Source organism: Trichomycterus rosablanca, chromosome 24, assembly GCF_030014385.1.
Source record: "Trichomycterus rosablanca isolate fTriRos1 chromosome 24, fTriRos1.hap1, whole genome shotgun sequence".
Classification (NCBI taxonomy): Eukaryota; Metazoa; Chordata; class Actinopteri; order Siluriformes; family Trichomycteridae; genus Trichomycterus; species Trichomycterus rosablanca.
In genome coordinates, this window is record NC_086011.1 from 14,370,321 (window position 1) to 14,394,491 (window position 24,171).

General features: G+C 43.7%; 1 protein-coding gene across 2 annotated transcripts in view; it reads right to left on the reverse strand.

Moving 5' to 3' along the window:
- Positions 1-988: 988 nt before the first annotated feature.
- The window catches only part of eif4g3a (eukaryotic translation initiation factor 4 gamma, 3a), a 77,041-nt gene continuing 53,858 nt past the window's right edge, over positions 989-24,171 (reverse strand). The window contains exons 17-34 of one of the 2 annotated variants that reach the window (XM_062987092.1): positions 22,568-22,765; positions 22,338-22,484; positions 20,745-20,981; positions 19,946-20,050; positions 18,934-19,072; positions 17,319-17,422; positions 16,112-16,202; positions 14,854-14,962; positions 14,437-14,627; positions 13,125-13,243; positions 11,659-11,831; positions 10,754-10,879; positions 9,089-9,170; positions 8,097-8,195; positions 4,717-4,863; positions 3,988-4,069; positions 3,546-3,692; positions 989-1,779 (exon numbers count right to left, since the gene is read on the reverse strand). In XM_062987092.1, the coding sequence (XP_062843162.1) occupies positions 1,598-1,779; positions 3,546-3,692; positions 3,988-4,069; positions 4,717-4,863; positions 8,097-8,195; positions 9,089-9,170; positions 10,754-10,879; positions 11,659-11,831; positions 13,125-13,243; positions 14,437-14,627; positions 14,854-14,962; positions 16,112-16,202; positions 17,319-17,422; positions 18,934-19,072; positions 19,946-20,050; positions 20,745-20,981; positions 22,338-22,484; positions 22,568-22,765 (2,478 nt within the window). In that variant the 3' untranslated portion in view covers positions 989-1,597. Of the gene's footprint in view, positions 1,780-3,545; positions 3,693-3,987; positions 4,070-4,716; positions 4,864-8,096; positions 8,196-9,088; positions 9,171-10,753; positions 10,880-11,658; positions 11,832-13,124; positions 13,244-14,436; positions 14,631-14,853; positions 14,963-16,111; positions 16,203-17,318; positions 17,423-18,933; positions 19,073-19,945; positions 20,051-20,744; positions 20,982-22,337; positions 22,485-22,567; positions 22,766-24,171 lie in introns of both variants that reach the window. The other variant, XM_062987091.1, reaches the window with a different exon arrangement.

The following is a 24,171-nucleotide window of genomic DNA, read 5'->3' on the forward strand; positions in this document are numbered from 1 at the left end:
TTAGGTGAGGATTGATGGGTAAATTGGCAACAAAATGTATTTACAATCAAACCCACATCACAAAGTGTGCAATGTCAGGGGTTCTGGACACTTTCTGAATCTATAGTATAACTGAGTAGCAAGTATTGCTGGCGCCTCAAAGCTCCTGGGTCATAAGCTTTGGTTGCGGACCAGGTAGAGTTTTGACATGTTCTCCTCTTGTCCACACTAGGGACCCACATTTTATCCATTATTTTTTACACGACCCAGGGATCACAATGGATCTTACTCTCTCTATACAAGATGTAACATAAAGCCTCGACCAGGGGTCGTTCGTGTACAAATTTGTTTAATTGTTGTTATTATTATTATTGTTCTCTGCAACCCTTTTTTCGGCTCGAAAAACCCTGCTCTGGTTATTCCCGTTTCCTTGTACCACCTTAGACAAATGCCAGAAGTGTGAGTGAATGCAAGCCTTCGATGCTCTGTAATCGACCGGCATGCTGACTGACAACATGAGCAGGATTAAGTGACTGGAAATATAACCAAAACTATTACTGAAATTCAAATCTGAATCCAAAAAATATGCAAAGTTGCCGCTCAGGTGGCGCAGCGGTAAAACACTCTAGCACACCAGAGCTGACATTTCAAATTGGTCGGTTCGGGCTGGGAGGCTACACGAACAACGATTGGCTGTTGTTCATACAGGGTGGAAAGCCGAATAGGGACCTCATAACTGATGCAATAATGACCTCTGCTGGCAGGTCAATGGATAATGAGTTGATCAGGGCGTGACTCTCCGTACACAAAGCTGATCCGCATATGAACTCGCCGCTTGTGGGTGAAAAGATGCAGTCGGCTACTGCACACGTGTCGGAGTCTAAGCTCTCCTCGATCAGAAGTGGAGGTCAGCATCATTAGAGATGAAACGTAATGCAATCGAGTAACTGGATACGACTAAATTGGGAGGAAAAATGCATAATAAACGCATAATAAACAAAATTAGGCATTTTGTTACATATTTTATGGCCTTTAATGTATGTACAAGTTTTACATTTCCTCTACAGGTTCTTACAACAAGCGGGCAGAAGAACCCAGAAACGGTTTAAACTTGCATTTGTAGTGTAATCTTCTTATGCATGTAAGTGTTTTACCCTTTGCAAGAAAGTTAAGTATTTAAGTTACTAGGAAATCAGTTGTTTTCCCTCCTACATGGAGTCCGACTGCAGAGAGGCCAAATGCATTTAATTTCAATTATTATAGTCCTATTTCTAATGCCGTTTCTGTTATTATGGGCACCTGCAAATGTTGACTGGACTTTGTATGTGACCGCTTAAAAATAATAAATTAAAGAGTTCCGAACCTATTTTAAGTCTCTTGTGTAAAAAATGATAATAGAACAAAGCAAAAATATGTTCTGTATATGATACAGGGCTTTACGTGCCCCCTTCCCCACACAGAGGGCTTTTTTTTTTTTCTGAAGCAATAAATGAGAAACCCAGCCGCTACAGTTTGGGACGAGCTTCTGTGTAGGTAGTGTGTTTGAGTTCTGAGGCCGGTTTTCATTAGTAATGGCAGCGTGCTCCACGTCTCGAGAGGTGGCCGCCGCCTTCTCACATCAATTCTCTTCGGACTCTTCCTCAGCCTCCCGCAGCCACGTGAAAAAGGCCGTGACAGACTTCAGCGCCACGCCCTTTCCCTGCTGCTCTGCTTGGTCCGTACTGGATTCCCACTTGTAAAAAGCGTCTTCTGAGATCACGTCCTCGTCGTAGAGGCAGTCGAAGAACATCCGTAGCAGATCTGCAAAGGCAAAAAGTTTCCTTTTAGTGTGTGAGCACTTCTTAGGTGAAAAGAAATAACCAAACACAGAACATACAACACAATTCCAAAAAAGGACAATCATTTATTTGAATTAAAATGAATGATCTAAATAATACAGTATTAAAAATCTGGAAACTAACTTTATATTAACCATTGAATCAACAATGTCTCAGACGCCCTCTAGTGGCTGCCTGCAGTACATTTTAAATTGAATTGTTGTATTTATTTATGCATTTCCCCCCCCCCTTTCATCCTGATTTTTAGCGTAGTCAATCTCTCTTCCGCTGCTGTGGATCCCTGACTGCATTAGAGGAGGGTATTTTTGCCTTGCGTACTCCTTCTTTTCGCCCGTGGCGCATCTATCTGCTAACTAGGGTCCTCACGCAGCGTTAGAAGACCCCAGCCGCCCCTTAGTCTGGTAATTTCCCCAACCCAGCAGACACGGAGGTCAATTTGTGTCTGCTGCAGGCACTGCCAATTGTGCCCGCTAGATGGCGCCCAGCCGACCGGTGGCGGAGCCGAGATTCGAACCGAGGTTTTCACAATCTCGCCGCTGGTCTTAATTTCATTTTCATGTCTTTGTCACAGCTTCATTCTGGTCAGGGTCATTACAGGTCACATGGAATAAAAGAAGCCAATTCATTGCAGGGCCTCGATCATTCCCTCCCCATCCTCAGACACAGCCAATCATGTCTGTATGTAGACACCTGATTACACAGCTGGGGATTCGAACTCCGGATCTCAGCTGCAGTGGACTAGCATGATTTACCTCTGCGCCACACTGTGCCCACCTGCATTACAATCTCCACTTTTGTTATCAAGCAGCCACCAGCTAAAGTGTGTGGCACAGGAGTACAGCTATTAGAGTTGTTGCTACCAGGTCCGTTGAATTGGGTTATTCTTGCTTTTGTTTAAGGTCTCAAGCAGCCTGCACAGAGCCCTGACTTCAAACTTAATGAACTTATCATCAGGTGTCTATATACTTTAATACGTTATCACATAGTGTATATAGATAACCAGAATCACCAGGCAAGTTAGCTCGGTGGGTAGCACTGTCATCCCACGGCAAGAAGGTCCTGGGTTCGATTCCCAAAGGGAGTAATCTGGGTGCTTTCTGTGTGGAGTTTGCATGTTCTTCCCGTGTCTGTGTGGGTTTCTTACAGGTACTCCGGTTTCCTCCCACAGTCCAAAAACATGAATTGGCCTATAGGTGAATGGGTATGTGTGTGTGTGTTTGTGTGTATGTGTGTCTGCCCTGCGATGGACTGGCACCATGTCCAGGGTGTTACTGTGTGCCTTGCGCCCATTGAAAAGCTAAGATAGGCTCCAGCACCCCCCTGCAACCCTAATTATATAAGCGGTTAAGAAAGTGAGTGAGGGAGTGAATGGAAGGGAACTGGGATTGAGAATGAAATCATTAAAGTCAGTACAGCTTTACCAGTAACGATGCTTCATGGGTGTTGGGCATGTGGGGCGACACAGTTGCTCTGTGGGTAGCACTGTTGCCTTACAGCAGGAAGGTCCTGGGTTCGATTCCCAAGTTGAGTGAATTGGGTTCTATCTGTGTGGAGTTTGGATGTTCTTCCCAGGTCTGTGTGGGTTTCCTCTGGGTATTAGCTGTGACTATGCGTGTATGTTTGCCCTGTGATGGAGTGGCGACCGGTCCAGGGTGTTTCCTACCTTTCACCGTGACCCTGACCAGGACAAAGCAGTGGTAAAACAGACACTCTCATGTGGCCACTTACTGGGTGGTTGATCCAAGGTCACTATTAACGCCTGCAGAGCGTAAAGTGCTTGCAACTGGCGCTCAGTATCCGAATTCAGGTACTTGTGCAGCACGGGCAGATGTTTCTTTATGATGCTGGTGTCCACTCTGCAGGACGAACTGTCATCTACGCAGAAGAAAAGCAAAAGCAGGGGAATCAGTTGCGCAATCAAGGCAACTCGTGCTGCCAGTTTATTCACAGATCATTACTGAGCAATGCTACTTTCATTAGAGCTAATTGATGTCTCCGAGCCAGCTGCCGAGCCTTAACGAGGTGAGGTTAATTAGCATATTTAACAGCGTTAATGATGTGGTTGATATGCATGCTTAAGAGGTCAGGAAATACGCAAAGTGAGCTGAAGAATGGATTCAATACTGTAACGCATGATGCGTAGATGCTTGTAGTAGTTTAGCACACTGACCTTTAACTGCTGCCTTACACACTGCAGTCATTAAAGCTCTAGGGAATGAAGAGGAGCTGATTTGGGATTCATCTAGATTGGCCTGCGAGAGAGGAGACACATTAGAGCCAGAACACCACACAGATCTTGTTTGACTCACTGTTACTCAATGTACGTTCCAGGTCCGACATTCCACCTGACCACGGTGTTGCTTCAGCCAACACAGTATATGGACAAAAGTACGGACAAGCCATTCAATTTAGGGCACTGAGCCGACACCCTCACAGGAATCTGAGGGTTAAGGGCATTGCTCAAGAGTCCAGCAGTTGCGATCTGGCAGCCACTTTTCAATTACTTAACACTTAAGGTACCCAGCACCTTGAGTACTGAGCTACTGATGCCATTCTAAAACCTTCCAAAATAGCCTTCAGGGGCAGCACGTGGCTCGTGGGTAGCACTGTCGCCTCACAGCAAGAAGGTCCCGGGTTCGATTCCTAGGTGGAGCGGTCCGGGTCGTTTCTGTGTGGAGTTTGCATGTTCTCCCCGTGTCTGTGTGGGTTTCCTCCAGGAGCTCCGGTTTCCTCCCACCGTCCAAAGACGTGCAAGTGAGATAAATTGGAGACACGAAATTGTCCATGGCTGTGTCGTCCAGTTTCTGTCTGACTCGTGTACTTTGCTATTATTAAATTAGATTAGATGATTAAGAACGTAAGAACCATGTGATGTGCATTTAAAGTGGCCGAACTTTACCTCCACCCAATCAAAGGTCTGCTCGTCACTGGCCATGTCATCCAGCAGAAGCCGCTCGAGCTGGCTGTGCAAATCCTCTTGAGCAAGAATGGGTTTTGGAGGAGCAGGGTGAGCAGATGTACAGTCAGACAATGTAAACTCGAGATTCTAGAAAGAGGAACACACAAAAAAAGAAGCATTTAATATTAATGGCTACTTTAAATTTACTACTGACTGTTTCTACTAAAAGCTTAGCTCGCCAAGCTGTTTATTAGGGACGCATGGGATGGACGGATGGGTGGATAGATACTTTATTTATCCCCAGGAAAATTACAAGAAAAATACAAGAAGTAACAGGGTGGGTGATATTAAAAGATGCATGGGCACCCTGACTGGTCTGCGACTATGCAGCCCCATACGCAACAAAGGCCAGCCTTCGCTCCCCACGTGCATCAATGAGCCTTGGCCGCTCATGACCCTGTCGCTGGTTTACCACTGTTCCTTTTGATACATACTGACCACTGCAGACCGGGAACACCCCACAAGAGCTGCAGTTTTGGAGATGCTCTGACCCAGTCGTCTAGCCATCACAATTTGACCCTTGTCAAGCTCGCTCAAATCCTCACGCTTGCTATTTTTCCTGCTTCTAACATCAACTTTGAGGATAAAATGTTCACTTGCTGCCTAATATATCCCCCCCACTAACAGGTGCCGTGATGATGAGATAATCAGTGTTATTCACCTGTCAGTGGTCATAATGTTATGTCTGGTAGGTGTATATTTAAGCAATAGAACACGAGAGGGAGTGTGTTATCGCGAATAACATCACGGCTGTGATTTGGTCGCAGGCACGAACCGAAGGTGAGACCTCGAGTGTTCTATTGCTTTTATACAACAGTTTTTACAAAATAAAGAAAGAAAATAAATCAAAGAAGCCCTGAATTTCATATTAAATATGCTTTAATACTGACAATACCTTCCGCCAAAAAGTAGTTCCACAACGAATATAAAGTTTAACACTACAAAGCAGACATCCCAAGTTGCAAAAACTCATTTCAGGGAGGTAAGAACAAGAAGAAGAAGAAAGCAAGAACCTCCGAAGGGAAAAAAAGAAATAAAAAAACCTCTCGCACACACCAAAGGCTATGGATGAAAACAGAACTACTAGATGCTGCTAACTGGCTTAACTAACTGTTCGCGTTACAAACACATTAATGTGCCCTAAATAGTGCACTAGATTGTGTATCAGATCATGGATATATGTTCCCTACATAGTGCACTAGATAGTGAATTAGACAATTGGTTATGTTCCCTACACAGTGCGCTAGATTGTATATCAGATAACGGATTTAAAACGCGATCGGGAAAAAAAGTCGGTGTCGCCTGCGTGCGCGTTTGTGTGCATGAAGCTTGTCGTTAATGGCAACGCGTCAGCGGAGTAATACCATTGTGGTGTGAAAAGACCGCTTCTCAACCAATCAGATTGTAAGGTCGGAACTACCTGTTGTATAATAATATGTATCTATCTATATATATATATATATATATATATACAGTGCCTTGCAAAAGTATTCGGCCCCCTTGAACTTTTCAACCTTTTGCCACATTTCAGGCTTCAAACATAAAGATATGAAATTGTAATTTTTTGTGAAGAATCAACAACAAGTGGGACACAATCGTGAAGTGGAACGAAATTTATTGGATATTTTAAACTTTTTTTTAGAAATAAAAAACTAAAAAGTGGGGCGTGCAATATTATTCAGCCCCTTTACTTTCAGTGCAGCAAACTCACTCCAGAAGTTCAGTGAGGATCTCTGAATGATCCAATGTTGACCTAAATGACTGATGGTGATAAATAGAATCCACCTGTGTGTAATCAAGTCTCCGTATAAACACACCTGCTCTGTGATAGTCTCAGAGTTCTGTTTAAAGCGCAGAGAGCATCATGAAGACCAAGGAACACACCAGGCAGGTCCGAGATACTGTTGTGGAGAAGTTTAAAGCCGGATTTGGATACAAAAAGATTTCCCAAGCTTTAAACATCTCAAGGAGCACTGTGCAAGCGATCATATTGAAATGGAAGGAGTATCAGACCACTGCAAATCTACCAAGACCCGGCCGTCCCTCTAAACTTTCAGCTCAAACAAGGAGAATACTGATCAGAGATGCAGCCAAGAGGCCCATGATCACTCTGAATGAACTGCAGAGATCTACAGCTGAGGTGGGAGACTCTGTCCATAGGACACAATCAGTCGTACACTGCACAAATCTGGCCTTTATGGAAGAGTGGCAAGAAGAAAGCCATTTCTCAAAGATATCCATAAAAAGTCACCTGGGAGACACACCAAACATGTGGAAGAAGGTGCTCTGGTCAGATGAAACCAAAATCGAACTTTTTGGCCACAATGCAAAACGTTATGTTTGGCGTAAAAGCAACACAGCTCATCACCCTGAACACACCATCCCCACTGTCAAACATGGTGGTGGCAGCATCATAGTTTGGGCCTGCTTTTCTTCAGCAGGGACAGGGAAGATGGTTAAAATTGATGGGAAGATGGATGGAGCCAAATACAGGACCATTCTGGAAGAAAACCTGTTGCAGTCTGCAAAAGACCTGAGACTGGGACGGAGATTTATCTTCCAACAAGACAATGATCCAAAACATAAAGCAAAATCTACAATGGAATGGTTCACAAATAAACGTATCCAGGTGTTAGAATGGCCAAGTCAAAGTCCAGACCTGAATCCCATCGAGAATCTGTGGAAAGAGCTGAAAACTGCTGTTCACAAACGCTCTCCATCCAACCTCACTGAGCTCGAGCTGTTTTGCAAGGAAGAATGGGCTCTCGATGTGCAAAACTGATAGAGACATACACCAAGCGACTTGCAGCTGTAATCGCAGCAAAAGGTGGCGCTACAAAGTATTAACGCAATGGGGCTGAATAATATTGCACGCCCCACTTTTCAGTTTTTTATTTCTAAAAAAAGTTTAAAATATCCAATAAATTTCGTTCCACTTCACGATTGTGTCCCACTTGTTGTTGATTCTTCACAAAAAATTACAATTTCATATCGTTATGTTTGAAGCCTGAAATGTGGCAAAAGGTTGAAAAGTTCAAGGGGGCCGAATACTTTTGCAAGGCACTGTACACACAGCATAAAAGTAGTATAAAAGACGCCATTAGCTTTGGTTATATTAGGCTTAATTAAGAGCAAGGATGTTTGGGACAGGGCAAGGCAGAGGCGAATGATCCGCTATGGTGACCTCTAACGGGAGAAGCCGAAAGAAGAAGGTTACGATCTTCGTATTTAGGAGAGTTGCAGATTTAAATAAAAAGACACCCCTTTAAGCTTGTAAGTTGTGCTGATGTAGAAACCAGTTCAAAACCATGCTGGCCAACCTGCTCTGAGATGAAGCTTTGGACGTCCTGCTCTTTAGACAGAAAATGGCTCCAGTTTAGTCCAGCCTCCCTCCATAATGCCCCCACTTTTTTATGGCTCTGGTTAACAAGAGGATCAGACGTGCATAATCAGGATCAGACACATCTACATCAGTTACACAACCAATGACAATACATAATGCAAACACAGTCTGAATAATGCATTTACTTTATTGCCAAAAGTATGTGGACACACCTAAATATTGCAAGCAGGTGTATAAAATATTACGTTGCATTTTTGCTTCTTGCATTTTCCCCCTAATTTCCTCTCAATCTAGTCATATCCAACTACCCAATTGCATTACACTTCCCCCCCACTGCCGCTGACCTCCACCGCTGACTGAGGAGAGCCGTGACTAACACACGCCCCCTCCGACACGTGTGCAGTAGCCAACTGCTTCTTTTCACCTGCACTAGGCGAGTTCATACGTGGATTAGCTTTGCGCTCTGATCACATTATCCCTAGTCTCTGTACAGGCATGATCAATCAGCCAGTAGAGGTCGTAATTGCGTCAGTTATGAGGAATCCCATCCGGCACCCACCCTGAAGAACGAGCCGATCATTGTTCGTGTTGGCGCCCAGCTTGCCGGTAGCAGAGCTGAGATTCGAACAGACGAGAATCCATCGCAGGGCTTTAGTAACCTAACCCCTCCCAAGTCTTTTCCCATTCCAGCACTGCACAAAGCAAGGTCCTTAAATACAGTATTTGGCGTACAGGAACTCCAGTTAATTGTCCTAAATCACCGCTCTAAACACCTTCGAGATGGATTTGAATATCTGCAAGCCAGTCGAGAGTCAAGGTTTTAGCAGTGTGTGTGTTTGTGCAGGGTTGGAGGGGGCAACTCCGTATTAATGCCTGTGGTTTTGTGAAATAGGCTCGTGGTCAAGTGTCCACATACATTTGGCCATAAAGCGTACATGAAGTTGGTAACACTAGATATAAAAATCTTACCATTTGCTTGCATAGTTGGTGAAGGATTTCTGCTATTAAGACACCAGCTCGGCCCACTGGGAGTAACGGCTTTCTTAATTCACTGTGAAGAAGAGAGCAGATTTGATCTGGAGATTAGCAAAGCTCCATTACAGTCTGCAAATAATAAAGCTGAACATAATGGAACATCAGGGAGACGTTTTTTTTAGTTTAAAATGAGTTTTAATGTTAGGAAACAAATCAATGATGAAAAAGTAGAATGTTGCTATTTACATAAAGCGAATACATACACTGTCACATTATTATGACCACCAGCTAGTATCCAGAGTAACCGCTATGTGCAGCATGGACAGCAGCTAGACGGGCTGGGAGTGACTCAGTAAGGTCCTGGTAGGTTGTCACAGTTATGTGGAGCCATGCTGAGTGCAGTGAATCCCACAGCTGATGGTCTAGTAGGGTCTGTTAAGGTCTAGTAGGGTCTGTTAATGTCTAGTAAGGTCTAGTAGGGTCTAGTAAGGTCTAGTAGGGTCTAGTAAGGTCCTGGTAGGTTGTCACAGTTATGTGGAGCCATGCTGAGTGCAGTGAATCCCACAGCTGATGGTCTAGTAAGGTCTGTTAAGGTCTAGTAGGGTCTGTTAATGTCTAGTAAGGTCTAGTAAATTCTAGTAGGGTCTAGTAGGGTCTAGTAAGGTCTAGTAAATTCTAGTAGGGTCTAGTAGGGTCTGTTAAGGTCTAGTAGGGTTTGTTAAGGTCTAGTAGGGTCTAGTAAGGTCTTGTAGGGTCTGTTATGGTCTAGTAGGGTCTGTTATGGTCTTGTAGGGTCTGTAAAGGTCTAGTAAGCTCTGTTAAGGTTTAGCAGGGTCTAGTAGGGTCTGTTTAGGTCTAGTAGGGTCTGTTAAGGTCTAGTAGGGTCTGTTAATGTCTAGTAGGGTCTGTTAAGGTCTAGTAAGGTCTAGTAGGGTCTAGTAGAGGTATGGGGGGGGGGGGGGGGGGGTGGAGGATCCATAGAGCGAACAAAACAATCAAAGTCTGGGAAATTATGGGGCCAGGGTAATACTTGGAAGTCTTGGTCACGCTCTTCCAACCAATGTTGGACATTTCTAACCATGTGACATGTCGCATTGTCTTGCTGGAAGATCCCATCCGCCCCAGGGAAGACAATCAGCATGTATGGGTGTACGTGATCTGCAAGGTTGGATTCATACCCAAATCGGTTAGGAGTGCCTTCCACATGGAGGCATGGGTCCAGAGAATGCCACGAAAACATTCCCCAGTCTATAAAGCTGCCACAGCTGTTCATAATAAGTGAAGTGGTCATAATAATGGTCGTAAACATGCCGACACACAAGTAGTTCCTTCCTTCTATAGTAATCTCAAAAAGACATACCAAAGGTATACAGCGGAGATCAGCAAGGGGGCATGAGTTACAGAGTCATGCCCATCTGCTGTGCCATTTGTGGTCGGCAATGCGAATTAGTGACGTGGCGGTTTCTCCAAACAGGTGAGCATTTATTTGTATATAATCAAGGTTTTATCTTCACAGTGCTCGATTAATTTCATGTTTTACCATTGATTAATCATGGTAAAGGTCATGGTGAGTCCAGCTTCCCTGGAATCACGATGCACAATGCAGTTACACAACCCAGACAGAATGCCAGTATACCACTGCACCACCTGTGCGTCTACCTGAAGAGCTCTTTGATGGGAATTCCTCCCTCTTTGAGCAGAGGACAGAGGAGCTCAGCCAGGTACAGCCAGATGTGTGGAATGTCTATGGCCATGTCATCTGCCAGCTCCAGTGTGTCCGATAAACTGGAATACACAGATTACACATAGTTAAAGCTTTTAGTTTCTTAACATATTTTCTTAAGTTCTTTTCTTAAAAAAAAAAAAACACCTGGTTCATTCCCCCTGTTCTGTCTCTTAATTCAGATATATCCAATTCCTCATTGCAGTGGCTCATCATTAACTCCTCTTCTGCCCACACCACAAAAATGTTAACTAGAAATTTCCTACAGAGAGCTTTAACAAGCCCAGAGAACTCTTGTGCCTCTTTTTTAATTTATGCATTTTCTCCCTTTTTCCCGTTTAGCATAGCCAGTTAGCTTCCGAGGAGGGTAGATTCGCCTGCCCCACGCCCCCTCAGACACACATACAGTTCTTATTCGTCTGTGCTTTATGCACGGAGAGACAGGCTTCGATTCCCATGCTCTTCCACTTCTGCACAGACGCCTCAGGCTACTAACCAGGGTCCTTACACAGTGTTTTCCCACACAGCAGACTGATGGCCAATTTTGTCTGCTGCAGGCACTGCCAACTGTGCCCGCTAGAGGGCGCCCAGCCGACCGGTAGCAAAGGTGAAATTCAAGCCAGGGAGAACATCCCGCCGTGTCACCTGGGCCCTTGAGCCTCCTCTTACTTAAAAATGGTGACCTTAATCTGTAAAGTGCCCGCCAAGGAACATTAACTACAAGCCAGACCTTCTTGTCCATCATCAAATGCTCTTATGAAAGAATGGGCACAAATTCCCATCAAAGTCTTAATTTCATTAGACTGCAGGTAAAGCAGCTAGTTTAAATGTAGGATCTTACCCTGCATAAAGCTGGGCTGGTAGCAGGATGCCCTTCTGGATTAGCTGGTACAAGAGTTGTCCTATTTGTTCTCGAGCCTTGTGACTACGCTCCAGTGTGGACTCCACCCCCACCCGTACAAAGTCAGCCAGCTGAGATACCTGCTCCAGTTCCTCCACACACTGTATTGCCTCCTACACACACACACACATACACACACACACACACACACACACATAATTATTAATACATCACATTTATCAAGCAGTTCATCAAATTCCTTTTCAGCCAGTCCTGAGGAATATAAATCCCACTTCTTATTAACCTTTACCATTCAAGTCAAGCTTATAGTTTCTACAGAAACACTACTCCCCAATTATTTATGCATGGTTGTAATCTAATTACCCTGCTTAATATCTCTCCTCCACTGGTGCAGACCGCCACCCTGACTAAAGAGGACCGTACCCAACACACCCCCTCAGACACATGTGCAGTTGCCAACTGCTTCTTTTCACCTGCACCTTTTCACCTGGGTTCACACTGGGATCAGTATAGCATACTTCTCCATTGTTATGTCTGCATGTAGGCGCCCACTTACCGACAGCAGTTATTACAAATATTAAAACCCTGAAAAGACTATGGCGCTAGCCCACCACTGCAGAGATCAGAGTTTGAATCTTAGCTGGGCTATCAACACACCATTGGTTGTGTGTCGAAGCGCCTGCGCAAGGAGTGGCCAGCCACATATGGCAGTGCACAGCCTGTCTCTTAATACTCGATACTGCGACTGTTTCAAATCAATTTCTAATCAGACTGCATGGCAGAAACTCTTCAAATTCCAAACTGCACCATAAACTACTACAGATAAACCCCAAGACATGCCTGAGACTTTCTACACAAACAAAAAGAAATCAATACACATATTATGTTTTTAATATTTTTGTTTATGCATTTTCTCCCCTTTTTCTCCCAAATTTAGTGTATCCATTATGCGGATATATTCATATGCAGTTTAGCTTTGTGTACGGAGAGCCACAGACTGATCAGCATTATTCTTCGACTCTGTGCAGGTGCCATCAATGAGCCAGCAGAGGTCGTAATTGCCTCAGATATGAGAGAGTCCCTATCCGACCCCCACCCTGTATGAACAACAGCCAATCGTTGTTCGTGTAGGCATCCAGCCCAGCCTGATGGCAGAGATGAGTTTCGAACGTCGATAAATATATATATCTTAAATATATATATATATCTTAAAAATATACATGTTTAAAAAATATAAAAGAAAAGCAGTCTGCTCCACTATTATTGTCACCCCAGGTAAAGATGAGTATCTTTTGGTGGATTAGCTTAATCTTACACTGAAAAATGAGAAGAAATCTAACCATTAATTTAAGTAAATTTACTCTGACAGAAAAAAAGAAACAAAAAAACCTTAATACAGAAAGTCAAAATAGCATTACAATAAAGTCAAAGAACGACAGGACAACCTTGAAGTCATTAATGTGGAGGAACTCATCAATAATGGATTTGGACTTCCTTTCCATCTCCTCTTCAGAAAGAACAGTCTTAGCTGGAAGCACAGTCACTGGGCTCTCTCGTTTTACTGCTATAAAAAGAGAGAGAAAGACAGAGAGAGAGAGAAGGCAAAACTAGTTATTTTAAAACTTGGAAGCAGTTAGCAGTTCATATAATTTCTATGTAACATCTCCATTCAGGCCTGAAAGTGAGATTTACTCATGCTTGCAATTCAGCAAATCTGTCTGACTGCCATGCTACGAAACGTCCAATACTGGGTGGAATAAGATGTGGAAATAAGTGCAGTTCCAAAATCTAAATTAATTGTTCTACTTTATTAATAAACTGTGCTTCTATAAAAAATATCATTATACTTTTGCAGTTTTTTGTCCCCATCTAGTTGTATCCAATTTCCTAATTGTAACTTCCTCCATTGCTGCTGACTCCTACCCTGACCGAGGAGAGCTGCAGACAAGCATACCGCTTCTTTTCACCAGCCAAAGACGGTACCTGTGCTATCTATGAATTAACCATCTGTTATATAGATAGCTTGACCAGCCAGCAAAAGCCGGTCTGACATGGACAAGATTCGAACTTGAGCGGTCATGTTCTTAGCAGTGGTGGGCTAATGCCATTAGAGATATAGATATACTTTATTTGTCATATATACATATACAGTTGTACAGTACAATGAAATTATTTCTTCGCATATCCCAGCTTGTTTTGGAAGCTGGGGTCAGAGCTGGAACAGACAGGGATAAGGGCCTTGCTCAAGGACCCAACAGTGGTTGCATAGGAGCCTGGATTTGAACCGCCAATCTTCCGGTTGATAGCCCAAAGCTCTACCCACTAGGCTACCACCGTCCCGCTGTGCACTTTGAATTGTTTTGCATTTTCCCCTTCACATCCAGTATCCTGAGTGCAACTTCCTCTGTTGTTGCACTACCATTCAATCCCCCTTCCTCAGGCAAAGCCAAATGTGCCTTTTGGATGCCTGGCCAGGTTGATAGCACAGTTAAAATCTGATTTTGATAGCTCAAGATCATAGCAGTGGTAGGCTAGTGTTTAAGACCACTGCAATACCCGAGCAGCTTCAAACATTTGGCACTTTTCACTCTAACATTGTACAGACACTTTAAAATGTACTTTTAAATTGTTACAACAGTCGTTATTCTATGCATTCCCACTAAGCCCCCAGTAAGTCAATCCCCACCCTGCAACAAAGTCAAATGTCAAAAATGTGCATACACAGTGGTGAGAAAGAGTAAATATTTGCAGTCTTACAGGCCTCCCTGGCTTGGCTTTTCTCCATGTTGTTCCTGTCCTCTGAGACGCTAGCTTTGCGGGGTGTATGTTCTGTTTCTCTGCCTGCTTCTTTACGAATCAGCTCCTTATTGCTGCTACTGTGATCGAAGGGCCTCGAGAGGCCTGAACTGGAAGGCACCTCGCTCCGATCCTGACCATTGCTGCCACGGCTGCTGATAATATAAAGTCAGAATACTGATATGCACAACACACACTTACATGATACACATCCAGCACAATACACACGATATTCTGGTTCCTTTTCATTAATGTATCTGTAATAACTTATATTAGGCTGCCCATTTTAAACCTCACTGATATTCCAGTACATTTTGCTGTTCTTCATTAAGCTTACATAACACGGCTGTTTCATTCTTTATTTTGGTGAATTATTACCTGGCCATAGGGCGTCTGGAGTCCGGCTCCGCGGTTTGGGTTGAGGGCAACGTGGACGCTTGTAGAGCTGAGTAGCGATTTAAACTGCTGCTACCAACATGTGGCAATTCTGCATATATACACACAAACATGGTCAAACAGATATCATACCACCCACTTTATATCAGCAGAGGAAGTATCTGGTGCATATTTTTACATAGTGTGTGTAGTAGCAGTAGTAGTAGTGTGGGTGTGTGTGTGTGTGTGTGTGTGTGTGTGTGTGTAGTAGCTGTAGTAGGTGTGTGTGTAGTAGCAGTAGTAGTAATGTAAGTAGTAGCAGTTGTAGCATGTGTGCTGTAATAGTAGTAGTGTGTTTATGTGTATGTGTGTGTGTAGTAGCAGTAGTAGTTGTGTGTAGTAGTAGCAGTAATAGTGTGTGTGTTTGTAGTAATAGTAGCAGTAATAGTGTGTGTGTTTGTAGTAATAGTAGCAGTAGTAGTGTGTGTTTGTAGTAATAGTAGCAGTAGTAGTGTGTGTTTGTAGTAATAGTAGCAGTAGTAGTGTGTGCGTGTGTGTGTGGTAGCAGTAGTACTGTATTGTGTGTGCTGTAATAGTAGTAGTAGTAGTGTTTGTAGTAACAGTAGTGTGTGTGTTGTAATAGTAGTAGTGTTTGTAGTAACAGTAGTGTGTGTGTTGTAGTAGTAATAGTAGTGTTTGTAGTGACAGTAGTGTGTGTGTGTGTGGTAGCAGTAGTGTGTGTGTAGTAGTAGTAGTAGTAGTGTAAGTAGTAACAGTAGTGTGTGTGTGTTGTAGTAGTAGTAGTGTTTGTAGTGACAGTAGTGCGAGTGTGTGTGTGCAGTAGCAGTAGTGTGTGTGTGTGTGTGTGGTAGCAGTAGTGTGTGTGTGTAGTAATAGTAGTGTAAGTAGTAACAGTAGTGTGTGTGTAGTAGTAGTAGTAGTGTTTGTAGTGACTAGTGTGAGTGTGTGTGTGCAGTAGCAGTAGTAGTGTATGTGTGTAGTAGTAGTAGTAGTGTAAGTAGTAGCAGTAGTAGTGTGTGTGCTGTAATAGAGGTAGTAGTGTTTGTAGTAACAGAGTAGTGTGTGAGTGTGTGTGTGTGTGGTAGTAGTGTGTGTGCTGTAATAGTAGTAGTAGTATATGTGTGTGTAGGTATATGTGTGTAGTAGTAGTAGTTGTGTGTTTATGTGTGTGTGTGTGTGTGTGTGTGTGTGTGTGTGTGTGTGTGTGTGTGTGTGTAGTAGCAGTAGGTAAAACTCTTACCAGAATTGCTAGCTTTGGCTCCTCCACTGCTGCCTTTTCCCCAGCTGAGCTGAGCCCTTGGTCCAAGCTGGATCTTATCATCAATCTGAGACTATTACAGAGAGATGGTGTTGAGTATTACATTACCTTGTATAGTCTTTATTTTTATACAATCACACTAAATACATTATATGGCCAAAAGTATGTGGACATCTTACCATAAATGTGTCCTTTTCCTTTTACCATTTTATCTATGCATTTCCCTATTTACTTCCAATACAGTCGTATCCAGTTTCTCTCTACTGCAGCAGACCCCTATTCTGACCAAGGAAGGCTGTATCTAACACACGCCTCTTTAGACACGTGTGCAATAGCCAGCTGCTCCTTTTCACCTGCATGAGACGGGTTCATACAGGGATCAGTATTGCATACAGAGAGTCGCACACTGATCTCAATTATTCCCCGTCTATTTGCAGGTGCCATCAACTAGTCAGCCGTCAGCCAATCATGTTCGTGTAGGCACCTGGCTGGTTGCAATCAAAGCTGAAATTCAAACTGAGAGCTTGAGCTCTCAGTCCAACAATAACGTTGCACAAGAAGAACTGGCTTTCCAATTCATCTCAAAGGTGTTCAGTGAGGTTAAGAGCTCTGTGCAGGCCACTGGATCTCTGCTACAACTTACCAATTTATGGACCTTGCTTTGTTCATAGGGGCACAGGGAAAAATGAAGGACCTTCCTTCCTCAAGCTGTTGCCACAAAGTTGGAGGCGTATAATATAAAAAAATGTATGTATATATATTTTTTTATCCAAAGCAACTTACTGTACTGTGACAATTGTCTGTCTAAGCAATTGAGGGTTAAGGGCCTTACTCAAGGGCTTAAACCAGCAATGTTTCGATTACGAGTCCAGTACCTTAACCGCTAGGCCACAACTGCCCTATCACTGCTGAGATCCGAGTTCTGATCTTAAGGGTGTCTACACAGACAAAATTGGCTATGTCTGAGGGGGATGGCACTGCAATGGATTGGGGCCTTGTTCAGGGTATCCCTGCCTTGTGCCCTGTATTTCCCAGAGGAACCAGACCTGCTGTGACCCTGACCAAAATGAAGTGATGAATGAAAAGTACCTGAAGTTAATAATTCATCCACATCCACATACTCGGTCATAAAGTGTATTTGATGTAACAAATTTAAACTGGCAACGTAAAAATGAAATAATGGCCAGACCTTGGAAATCTTGGGGATCTTATTGGGGTCAATAGTCCTGCTGTTTTTAGTCATGGGTACAGTACTCCATGTCTCTTCTCTTGGGCCACGCTGATCCCTCGGTTCTGTAAACACAACAGTGCACGTTATAGCTGCTACTTCTAAACCTATTACACACTACAACATTAAAAACTCAGAATCTGGAATATCATAATACATACTTGCTTTTTAATGCAATCGATCTGTGATTTAGCTTATTTCTGAAAATGCACTTGAGAACTATACGCATGACCACTGAAATAGTAAAAAAGATCAAAAGTATAAACAAAAACAGTATGGAGGAGAGATAAAAGAAGCAGGGATACCATCAGAATAGATAATAAAGCAATTAAACTATAACTAAACTAATATTTAGTGGATTTACAGTGTATTCTGTAACAAGAGTATCTGCTGTGGAGATCAGCAGGGGAGCACATGGCAGAATTATGCCCATCTGCCTTGCCACTAATGGCCAGTTAGAGTCATAGAGGTGCAGATGACTGTGGGAGGAAACCGGAGCTCCTGTAGAAAACCCACACAAACACGGGGAGAACATGCAAACTCCACACAGAAAGGACCCGGACCGCTCCACCTGGGAATCGAACCCAGGACCTTCTTGTTGTGAAGCGACAGAGCTACCCACTGAGCCACTGTGCCACCCTAGTGTATTTAAATAGAATATTCTGTAACAAGCGCTTTGCTGTGGAGATCGGCAGGGGGCTCAGATGGCAGAATCCACACAGAACGGACTCACTGCTCCACCTGGGAGTCAAACCCATGACCTTCTTGCTGTGAGGCGCATAGAGTATTTTGTAACAAGCGCTTCTGTCGTGGAGATTGACAGGGGGCCCAGATGGCAGAATCATGTCTTTCTGCCTTGCCACTAATGGCTAGCAGGAGGCATAGAGGCACTTTGGTTACATTCATGAAATGACAGGTAATTACTGATTACCCAAGATTCCCCAGTTCAAGTTCAATATCAAACACAGTCATGGACAATTTTGTACCTCCAGTTAACCTGACTGAGTGTCTTTGGACTGTGAAAGGAAACCGGAGCTCCCGGAGGAAACCCACGCAGACACGGGGAGAACATGCCAACTCCACACAGAAAGGACCCGAACCGCTACACCTGGGAGTCAAACCCAGGAATTTCTTGCTGTGACAGAGCTACCCACTGAGTATTTTGAAACAAGCACTTTGCTGTGGAGATCGGCAGGGGGCTCAGATGGCAGGATCATGTCCATCTGCCCTGCCACTAATGGCCAGCAGGAGGCATGGAGGTGCAGATAACTGTCTGTGGCATTTTCTTTAATCTGGCAGTCTCTGCGTCACCACTGGTTAACAAATAAATGAGCTTGGGCGAAACAGTGACATAGCAGTCAGCCAAAAGTATGTGGACACCTGACCACAACCAAAACCATTAATATACTCTTCTGGGAGGGTTTTCTACATGATTTTAATGTTTGTCTTTGCAATTTGTGCCCATTTAGTCATGCTCAAGATCAGTCGTCCACATTCTTTTGGCCTCGTGTAGTTTCTGGTTGCTGTGATTATGTTCTCAGATGAGCTAGATAATGGTACTGTGGTCAGTACTGACCTGGCCTCCTCCTGTTATCCTTGGACAGGAGCTGCTGCTGGACCTTCCTTTGCTCCTCCTGTTCTTCGATTCTGGCCTCTTTATGGATCTGCTCAATAGTCTTGGGTCCCTGATCAGCTCTGCGTGACACCCAGTTGTGCTAGAAGCGCGTAGATAGAAACACAGGTCAGTTAGTGTGAAATCAGATACGCTTAAGTCCAAATAGTAGGCAAATGGACATTATAAAAATGCAGTGTACCAAGGTGGTGACTGGTCCATGGCTACTGGAGGGGGGGTCAGGGGCCAAAAAATGAGTCGCAGAGAAAAATAATAATAAATAAAACAACAACTTTTTTCTTAGTTTTTAATAATTATTCCCCCCCCTCAATTTTCTCCCCTAATCTAGTCATGTCCAGTTACCCTGATTACGTCCTCTATACTGATTCGCCCCTTCACCACCCTCCTGCACGTACAGTCAGTACAGACTGCGTTTTTTCACCTGCACGAGCCGAGTTCATACACCGACGGGGCACTGTGCACGGAGGGCCACACCCCCATCGGCATTATCCCTCAGCCCTGTGCAGGCGCCATCGGTCAGCCAGCAATCCGCAGTTGCACCAGTTATGACGACCCATGATCCGACTTTTTACCCCTAACCCTATAAACAATAATTCTTGTAAACCACAGTGAGACCAGATTGCCACCATTTTTATTAATCAAGTATATTTGTTTTGATGCATTGTTTGTGTTGCATGGGTCACGGTAAAATCATGGTAAAAATGCGGGTCACTTGAAAAACCCTGGTGTAGGGCAATACGACTGTTTTTAGGAACCACACACTGGCAGGTAATAAGAAGCAGCTGCAGACTGGACACGTGTCTGAGGGGGTGTGTGGTGATCCGGCTCTCCTGGATCAGATCAGGGGTTGTGCAAGTAGGGGCAGATTCAAAACTGGGAACTGGAAATGACTAGATTGTGAGATAAAAGGGGTTAAAAATGTGAAAAATGAATAAGTATATAGATATATACACACCAGTCTCAGGTCAATCACGTCCTGTAGCAAGAACCGGATCCGAGATGATGTCTTGCGCTCCTTGACAATTTTTCCCATTTGATTAAAGTACTGGTCCATGCGAGGCTATTCAAGGACACAGAGCAGAGGCTAATTAAAACCACTTGCGGGACTTTTTGGAGCTGTTTCTCTCTCTCCCACACACACACACACACACACACACACACACAGTGAACCATCAATCACGCAAAGCGATTTTCTACAACATAACAAAAGCAAACTACAAACCCCTGCAGCCCATACACTATATGGCCAATATTATGTGGACATCTTTAAAGTTGCACCACTGTAAATGCACCATTTTTATTATTTTATTTATTTATTAGGATTTTAACGTCATGTTTTACTCACTTTGATTACATTCATGACAGGACACGTAGTTACTGGTTACACAAGATTCATCAGTTCAAGTCTTTTATGTGAAGACTTGCATGTCTTTAGACTGTGGGAGGAAACCGGAGCTCCGAGAGGAAACCCATGCCCATGAGAATTGAACCCAGGGCCTTCTTGCTGTGAGGCGACAGTGCTACCCACTGAGCCACCGTGAACCATTCACCATTTAACATTTGCGACATTTAGCAGACGCTTTCATCCAAAGCAACTTACAATTATGCCCGAATACAGTTTGAGCAACTGAGGATTAAGCGTCTTGTAACGGTGGGCCAGGCGATGGTGGGGCTTGAACCGGCAACGTTCTGATTACTAGTCCAGTACCTTAACTGCTGAGCTACCACAGTAAATTAGTGCTGGGACAGGTTACCTTGGCCTTCTCAAAGTCCAGGTCCTTGCCGATGGTGGTGAGGAGCCTGCAGAGGCACTCGAGGCTCTCGCTATCGTGGTTCTTCAGCAGCTTCACCACACAGTCATGCATGATGGCTTCTGTTAGCATGCGCAGCTTGAAGAGCTCGCCGATGAACTTGATGTTGCCGGTGGAGCGGCGCCTGGCCTTGTCCTTCGCCTCCTCAAGCTCCTCCTGCAGGTGCTCTTTCTCGCTGGACTGGGGGATTAAAGGTGACAGAAATATAAGGCAAGGGATGACGAGGAACGTTCCAGAAAGAAGGGAGGCAAACAGTGAAGAACTTGAGATACACTATATTGCCCAAAGTATTCACTCACCCATCCAAATAATTGAATTCAGGTGTTCCGATCACTTCCATGGCCACGGGTGTATAAAACCAAGCACCTAGGCGTGCAGACTGCTTCTACAAACATTAGTGAAAGAACGGGTCGCTCTTAGGAGCTCAGTGAATTCCAGTGTGGTACCGTGATAGGATGCCACCTGTGCAACAAGTCCAGTCGTGAAATTTCCTCGCTACTAAATATTCCACAGTCACCTGTCAGTGCTATTATAACAAAGTGGAAGCGATTGGGAACGACAGCAACTCAGCCACGAAGTGGTAGGCCACATAAATAGACAGAGCGGGGTCAGAGGATGCTGAGGTGCATAGTGCGCAGAGGTCGCCAACTTTCTGCAGAGTCAATCGCTACAGAGCTCCAAACTTCATGTGGCCTTCAGATTAGCTCAAGAACAGTGTGTAGAGAGCTTCATGGAATGGGTTTCCATGGCCGAGCAGCTGCATCCAAGTGTAATGCAAAGCGTCGGATGCAGTGGTGTAAAGCACGCCGCCACTGGACTCTAGAGCAGTGAGGACGTGTTCTCTGAAGTGACGAATAACGCTTCTCCGTCTGGCGATCCGATGGACGAGTCTGGGTTTGGTGGTTGCCAGGAGAACGGTACTTGTCTGACTGCATTGTGCCAAGTGTAAAGTTTGGTGGAGGGGGGATTATGGTGTGGGGTTGTTTTTTAGGAGTTGGGCTCGACCCCTTAGTTCCATTTAAAGGAACTAAGGTCCCTTCCTGTTCCAACATGACTGCGCACCAGTGCACAAAGCGAAGTCCATAAAGACGTGGATGGATGAGCCAGTTTGGTGTGGAAGAACTTGACTGGCCTGCAGAGTCCTGACCTCAACCCGATAGATAGAACACCTTTGGGATGAATTAGAGCGGAGACTGTGAGCCAGGCCTTCTCGTCCAACATCAGTGTCTGACCTCACAAATGCACTTCTGGAAGAATGGTCAAAAATTCCAATAAACACACTCCCAAACCATGTGGAAAGCCTTCCCTGAATCCCAGAAGAGTTGAAGCTGTTATAGCTGCAAAGGGTGGGCCGACATCATCTTAAACACTATGGATTAAGAATGGGAGTCACTCAGGTTCATATGCGTGTGAAGGCAGACGAGCGAATACTTTTGGCAATATACGTAGTGTATTTAAAATTCAGACCAAGCTACATTCCAGCTTTGCATTAAGGTAAGGTGGCAAATGTAAATATTGTTAATTTTAGATGCCTACTGAGGTTGCAGAGTCAAGCTCTTTCTGCTTCCTCTCAAACACAGCATCGTCCATTTTGTCTCTCTCGAATTCCTTCTGACAGCGGTTTAGCAGCAGCTTCCTGAAGTTTACCGTAGTGCCGGGTTTGTCTGCCATGGGCACCTTCAGCTGCCGGGACATAAAATACAGGTAAGAATTTTTTCTGAGGTAAATAAGTCATACATGATCTCTATCTAAAATGAAAAGCATACCGTCGCCAAGCAGTGGCACATGTTGGCGTAGGCTACAGAAAAGCTCGGCTCGTCGATGGCCTTCTCGAACACCAGGTCGATGACTCCTTTGAGTCTCTCTTCTGTGTTGATGAGGAGGTCCGTCACCTGCTTTATCAGCTGCGAGAACATCTGAGGGGTCAGTTTATTCAGGATGCTCCGAACCTTCCGGAAAAGCTCCTGAAACAAAGCCAAGAAAAACATCAAAGGCTGGAACAAACATTTACAGGGAAAACAAGAGCATCTGTTGTAGACTAAACAAACATGCTTCTACCTTTGAAGTGGCTTTTGTAATAAAAAAAATTATTATACAATTTTATTCAAGTAGCACTATTTAAATACTCAAAGCCATGTTACAAAGAGAAACAGAAAACAACACTAATGACTAGACAAAACAACACTAATGACTAGACAAAACAACAGTAATGACTAGACGAAACAACACTAATGACTAGATGAAACAACACTAATAACTAGACAAAACAACAGTAATGACAAGACGAAACAACAGTAATGACTAGACGAAACAACACTAATGACTAGACGAAACAACACTAATGACTAGATGAACCAACACTAATGACTAGACGAAACAACAGTAATGACTAGACGAAACACGAAACAACAGTAATGAAGACAAAACAACACTAATGACTAGACGAAACAACACTAATGACTAGACGAAACAACACTAATGACTAGACGAAACAACACTAATGACTAGATGAACCAACACTAATGACTAGACGAAACAACACTAATGACTAGACGAAACAACACTAATGACTAGATGAACCAACACTAATGACTAGACAAAACAACACTAATGACTAGACGAAACAACAGTAATGACTAGAATAAACACGAAACAACAGTAATGAAGACGAAACAACACTAATGACTAGACGAAACAACACTAATGACTAGACGAAACAACAGCAATGACTAGACGAAACACCACTAATGACTAGACGAAACAACAGCAATGACTAGACGAAACACGAAACAACAGTAATGAAGACAAAACAACACTAATGACTAGACGAAACAACACTAATGACTAGACGAAACAACACTAATGACTAGACAAAACAACACTAATGACTAGACAAAACAACACTAATGACTAGATGAAACAACACTAATGACTAGACGAAACACGAAACAACAGTAATGAATAGACAAGACAACACTAATGACTAGACGAAACACGAAACAACAGTAATGAATAGACAAAACAACAGTAATGACTAGACAAAACACGAAACAACAGTAATGAATAGACAAAACAACACTAATGACTAGACGAAACAACAGTAATGACTAGATGAAACAACACTAATGACTAGACGAAACACAAAACAACACTAATGACTAGACGAAACAACACTAATGATTAGACGAAACACGAAACAACAGTAATGAATAGACAAAACAACACTAATGACTAGACAAAACAACAGTAATGACTAGATAAAACAACTGTAATGACTAGACGAAACAAGAAACAACAGTAATGAATAGACAAAACAACACTAATGACTGGACAAAACAACAGTAATGACTAGACGAAACACGAAACAACA